Source organism: Hyperolius riggenbachi, chromosome 11, assembly GCF_040937935.1.
Source record: "Hyperolius riggenbachi isolate aHypRig1 chromosome 11, aHypRig1.pri, whole genome shotgun sequence".
NCBI classification, from domain to species: Eukaryota; Metazoa; Chordata; class Amphibia; order Anura; family Hyperoliidae; genus Hyperolius; species Hyperolius riggenbachi.
Window position 1 is genome coordinate 158,123,240 of NC_090656.1, and position 6,662 is coordinate 158,129,901.

General features: G+C 43.7%; 1 protein-coding gene across 1 annotated transcript in view; it reads left to right on the forward strand.

Annotated features, from left to right (window-relative positions):
- Window positions 1-3,326, forward strand: part of GNG3 (G protein subunit gamma 3) — a 61,752-nt gene extending 58,426 nt beyond the window's left edge. The window contains exon 3 of the mRNA XM_068261122.1: window positions 2,896-3,326. Coding sequence (XP_068117223.1) covers window positions 2,896-3,024 — 129 coding nt within the window. The 3' untranslated portion in view covers window positions 3,025-3,326. The remainder of the gene's footprint in view (window positions 1-2,895) is intronic.
- The last annotated feature ends 3,336 nt before the right edge of the window (window positions 3,327-6,662 follow it).

Here is a 6,662-nt window from a genome sequence, read left to right on the forward strand (position 1 = left end):
GTGGTGACCATGGCGGACATTTTGAAGTCGGCCATTTTGAATCCAACTTTTGTTTTTTCAATAGGAAAAGGGTCATGTGACATCAAACTGATTGGGAATTTCACAAGAAAAAGAATGGCCGACTTCAAAATGGCCACCATGGTCACCACCCATCTTGAAAAGTTTCCCCCCTCACATATACTAATGAGCCACAAACAGGAAGTTAATATCACCAACCATTCCCTTTTTATTAAGGTGTATCCATATAAAATGTATATAATTATTCACAGCCTTTGCTCAATACTTTGTCAGTGCACCTTTGGCACCAATTACAGCCTCAAGACTTTTTGAATATGATGCAACAAGCTTGGGAAGTTTCGCCCATCCTTTTTTGCAGCACTTCTCAAGCTCCAGCTGGTTGGATGGGAAGCATCGGTGCACAGCCATTTTAAGATCTCGCCAGAAATGTTCATTCGGATACAAGTCTGGGCTCTGGCTGGGCCACTCAAGGACATTCACAAAGTTGTCCTGAAGCTACTCATTTGATCTCTTGGCTGTGTGCTTAGGGTCATTGTCCTGCTGAAATATGATCCATCACCCCAGTCCGAGTTCAAGACCGCTCTGGATCAGGTTTTCGCCCAGGATGTCTCTGTACATTGCTGCAGTCATATTTCCCTTTATCCTGACAAGTCTCCCAGTTTTTGCCACTGAAAAACATCCCCATAGCACGATGCTGCCATCACTATGCTTCACTGTAGGGATGGTATTGACCTGGTGATGAGTGGTGCCTGGTTTCCTCCAAACTCGATGCCTGGCATACACACCAAAGAGTTCAATCTTTGACTAAACAAAACAGAAAATTTTGTTTCTCATGGTCCGAGAGTCCTTCAGGTGACTTTTGGCAAACTCCAAATGGGCTGCTGTGTGCCTTTTAGTAAGGAGTGGCATCCCTCTGGCCCCTCTACAATACAGGCCTGATTGGTAGATTGCTGCAGAGATGGTTGTCCTTCTGGAAGGTTCTCCTCTCTCCACTAGAGCTCTGACAAGGTGACCATCAGGTTATTGGTTACCTCCCTGACTAAGACCCTTCACTCTCAATTGCTCAGTTTAGATGACCAGCAAGCTCTAGGAAGAGTCCTGTTGGTTTTGAACTACTTCCACTTATGGACGAGAGGGGCCACTGTGCTCCTTAGGACCTGTAAAGCAGCATATTTTTTTTCTGTAATTAGATTTGTGCCTCAAACAATTCTGTCTTGGAGGTCTACAACAATTCAAAAACATAGACAGGTGTTTCAAATCATGTCCAATCAATTGAATTTACCACAGGTGGACTCCAATTAAGCTGCAGAAATATCTCAAGAATGATCAGGGGAAACAGGATGCACATGAGCTCAATTTTGAGCTTCATGGCAAAGGCTGTGAATACTTATGTACATTTGCTTTCTCAATTTTTTTTATTTTTAATAAATTTGCCAAAATCTTAAGTAATCGTCTTTAACATTGTCATTATGGGTGTTGTGTGTAGAATTCTGAGGAAAAAAATGAATTTAATCCATTTTGGAATAAGGCTGCAACGTAAAAAAACTGTGGAAAGTGATCCACTGTGAATACTTTTTAGATGCTCTGATGCCATACTGCACCAAAGTCTTAAACTCATGTGCAAGCGCATTTCTGTGGTTGCAAAGTTTGTACAAAAAGTATGGTGTAGTATTACATCCCCAAGTTCCAGATTTGTGTACAGATTCCTATGTTATTGTTAAAGGACTTACGAGGCCAAAATGGCTAAAAAAAGCCAAGTACCTTTAAGATGTTTAAATGCACGGAGGACGCCGTCCGCGCCCTCCGTGCAGTTCTGCCGGGTCCCCTTCCTGTGATCGCCCCCCGTGCCGATCGCGACCCCACAGGCCGGGTCGGGCTCTCGTTCCGCTCCCAATATGGCCGCTTCCTCTGGCCGCGGCTGCGCAGTCCGCCTGGCCGCTAGTGCGGCTGCGCAGCTCTACGGCCAACCCCCCGAACCACGCACTGTAGCGTGGATCGGAGGGGTTGGCCGTAGAGCTGCGCAGCCGCGGCCAGAGGAAGCGGCCATATTGGGAGCGGAACGAGAGCCCGACCCGGCCTGTGGGGTCGCGATCGGCACGGGGGGCGATCACAGGAAGGGGACCCGGCGGAACTGCACGGAGGGCGCGGACGGCGTCCTCCGTGCATTTAAACATCTTAAAGGTACTTGGCTTTTTTTTAGCCATTATGGCCTCGTAAGTCCTTTAAGTACTATCCAATTTGCTGCCCCCTCTGGGAGGGGCAAACTTATTAACTGGCCTCCAAAAGTATCCTTAGAAGTGGCATTCAAGCAGGAAGGTGCTTAGCCTGGGTGCAGTATGGCAGCACACTGTATATTGTGGCAGGTGCAAGGAGTAGTAATCTGTATTTTGCCATATTGACAGATCATGGGTGGCTGGTGCCTAGTGATTTTCTTCACTTAGGCCAGAAACTCACTAGGAGCGATTCTGAGCGCCTTGCGATTTGACAACTTTGCTAATGTTATGCTATGGGTGTGATCCCACTTGAGCGATGTGATTTTATAAAAATCCCCCATAGCATTGCATTAGCAAGAGCTTTTTCAAATCACTAGCGATTAGAAATCACTCCTAGTGGGTTTCTGGCCTCAATGTGGAAAATCACTTTAAGGAGCCCAGCCTGAGATGCAGTTATATCCAGCTAAAAATCCTTTTAATGGCAAGATGGTGAGGCCTTCCTACATATTTTCTTTTTGCAACTTACAAATGTCTTACTGCATCAATGCTAGCAAATTGAAATGCATGATAAATGTAAAGAACGTTTGATTGTTTTTCATCATTCTAGAAATGTCTACATTACATCATGTTACTCAACATGCTAATCAAAACTCTATCCCTGCAGGTCTCAAAGGCAGCATCAGACCTAATGACTTTCTGCGATGCTCACGCATGTGAAGATCCTCTAATCACTCCAGTTCCTACTTCTGAAAACCCATTCCGAGAAAAGAAATTTTTCTGTGCTCTCCTTTAACATCATGGAAAAGGCCTATTGCGTCCTTTTTGACCTGCCTAGACTACACCCATTGTCTCCTATCATACCTTTCTTTGTGTCCTTCTCATTTTAATTTTTCATTACATCATTTAATACTGCCAGTCTACTTCCTGAGCATGAAGCATTACTGGCAGTCTACACTCAAAATCAAGGGACTTAAAAACATTTTTTTCTTTAAATCAGTGGGAGGCTTTGATGGTGTTACAAGCAGTATTTATTTGTAAAGTATATGACAAATTAATAAAGAATGACAAAAACACAAAACAGAATACTTGCTTAAGTGCATGCACATTTTTAGTATAGGTGTGCAGTTACATGTTCCGAAACATAGCAAAATATCAGCCATATTTACAAATATAATCTGTGATTCATTGTTGTATGAATCTGAAGATTGCAGCCATCAGTCATTTTGTATGGTTAGAGATTTCTGCAAAAGAACAAAAAAATAGTTAAATTATTTTCTGCAAAGTGTAGTTTACAAATACAGATTACAGTGAGATTAGCAGGCAAATGCAGCTGTACTCAAACCAATTTTAAAATTACCAATGTGCTTATACTGTACAGTATCAATGAAGATCTTCACCAAAATTATTTTGTTATATGCAGAAATAAAATAATAGGGAGGTGGCATGTAACATTTTCCTTTGCAATCCTCTGTTGTCAATGAGGCCAGTATAATATATTTTAGACAAAGTCCCATTCCAATACAGTAGATTCCCTTTAAAGTAAACTTCAAGGGACCTGGCCCTTTAGTTAACCAAATCAGAAGTTTTCTATTGTACTACTCCGTGCACTATCTGCACAGAGTTTTATGTTCTCCCCGTGTCTGCATGGGTTTCCTCCGGGCACTAAGATTTCCTCTAACATCCCAAAAACATACAAAAAAGTTAATTATCTTCCCAAATAGGCCCTAGACTACGATACATGCACTACACTATACATACATAGACATAGGACTACGGTAAGGATTAGATTATGTGTCCCTCTGAGGGACGGTTAAGTGACAAGACAATATGCTCTGTACAGCACTGCGGAAGGTGTCCGCACTATATAAATACTAAATAATAATAATAATAATGAATATCAGAAATGTTCAAAAATTGGATATTCATACAGGCACGGGAACTAGAAATACCAGTTGCTTAGCAATCCCACAAATCTCTTTGGCTCCAGTAGTGTCTGAATCACACACCTGAAACAAGCATTAAATGGACTCCGAGCACCTCTCATGGGCTTGCCTTTAAGACTCCGACCAGTACTGCAAAGTACTTAAAGGGAACCTTAACTGAATGGGGGGTATACGCGTTGCCGCATTCCGCGCGCGTAGATATGCGGCAACGCGTATTTTTGTACGCGTTGCGGTCCGCAATAGCGCTAATTGCATTGGTGAATGCGTCCAATAATACGCATGGCGGCCGGCGACTGGTGAGTCGTCAAAAACGAAACTAAGTGACAGCGGGGGACCAGAGGATTCCAGAGCGGCGCCGAGGGCACAGGACTGCTGCAGGGGGCTGGTAATAGCCCCAGGTAAGTAAAACTCTTTACCCCCCGTTCAGTTAAGGTTCCCTTTAAAGATGCATACCAGTCTGTAGCTTGTGCTCTCCTCTCATTTGATGTCTGAATCGTCGTTCTACACTGAACAGTTTTCGTTCGATTTCAATTTAAAAATCGCGGCTGCCATCTTGGCTATGTTATAACTTCCGGGTCACTCCTGTCATTTCAGTTAGAGAAGTGCATCACTAAATGAAGCAGGAAGAGAAAGTGACACGCATGACTACTGCAAGAGGCTCCTCCAGAAGGGTCATAGCACGACTTTGTTGGAAGTTGTCTGTCTTAAAGCTATGCCCATGAGAGATGCTCGGACACTGTGTCAGGCATAGCGCTTTCAGCTAATTTTTGTTGCCCTCAGTGTCGGGCATACCGCCCAGGAGGTTAAGCTAATCCAGTCAGACACATTTGATCTGTATGGTGGTTCAAAATCTATTTCTAAAAGTATTAGAGACAGATGATCAGCAGGACAGCCAGGCAATGTGCATTGTTTAAAAGGAAATAAATACATTCATGTAACGATCGGTGTAACACAGAGAGGGTCTGATTACCGGTGATCTGCAGTATCACCGAGAATGCAGAATATACCCGATTATTGATGATCTGCAGTATCACCGATAAGCAGATATATCTTCTAACCTCTGGACACCTGAGATGTGAGAGTGTTTGGTGCAACAGAAATACTTTGAGGAAAGCACCCGGAGGATGGGTGCTAGACAGTAGGATCTACTGTAAAGTATTAGCTTCCTTACACAAGCCTGCTGCTCCCCAAGGGGCGGAGCCAGGCTGAGACAGTGGGAAGGACAGAACGTGAGTGACACCAGTGGTGGAGTGTCACTGACAGATCTGTGAACTATCTCCTAACAGGGGAGATAGTTCTCGAGGTCGGACAAGCCAGGTCGCAAACTCTCTGCGCGTGCACGCGTCCTCCTAAACCAGTGTGGACTATCAGTCCCAGCCACACCAGTCATGTGTTGTAATGTTTCTGCTGTATTAGATGCGGAATCCGCCGCCACGCTGTCTGGGTGTGCGAGGTTTACTCCGCATTCCGCCTTACTGAGAGGAGTAGGCCTATGCGAGCAACTTGCCGCATTGGACGCGGAATCCGCCGCCCTGTAGTTAGAGCATGCGGCGGTTTCTCCGCGCTCCGACTGCGCCCCAACTGCCATGTCAAACACGGAATCAGCCGCCTCACCTTGAGTATTGGCGGCGGCTTTTCCGCGTTTTCTCACAGTTCGCCTCCAATATTAGAAATTTGTGAAGATGTCCTTTGGGGTCTGAACTGTGGGAGCATTTGATCGTTATTGGAAAAACTGTATTTATTGGAACGATATACAGTAAAGTCCAGTTAACCGTAACTCAGGCACCCAGCATTCCCAACTAACGGCATGCCTGGTGGGTAGGAATGGGGTAAATTCTTCTTATGTTTGCCGAGCAGAGGTAATCGCCGCAAAGCCACTGGGAGCTACAGCAATTAAGAAAACCAGTGCCCACAGGATTTGTAAATGATTTTAGGCATATGGTCGGGACTTGGGGTCTGAATTTACTACAGGCAGAGGTTTACTATATCAGAGTTTACAGTAACGAGATTCTACTGTATTTATCACATACCAAACAAAACATATGAAATGTTTTATTTGACAAATTTATAAAATATGATTACTGTGTTATTACCACAACATTTCACAAACATAAGGAGGGCAGCAGAAGATTGGAAAAGTTAACACACACACACATATATATATATATATACACACACACGTACGTACGTACATACAGATAGAGATATATATATATATATATATATATATATATATATATATATATATATATATATATATATATATATATATATATATATATATATATATATATATATATATTACACACACATATACATATATACACACACACACACACACGCAGCTCGGAATGCAGAGACATCTCCGCCCTCCTCCTCCTCAGCTCCTTCGTATCAGCAGCGTGGAGGGGCGGGGAAAGCTCCTAGCACAGAGCAGAGATGAGCCAGACCACGGGAGCTTTCAGCTGCCGTCCAGACTCCAGGCACA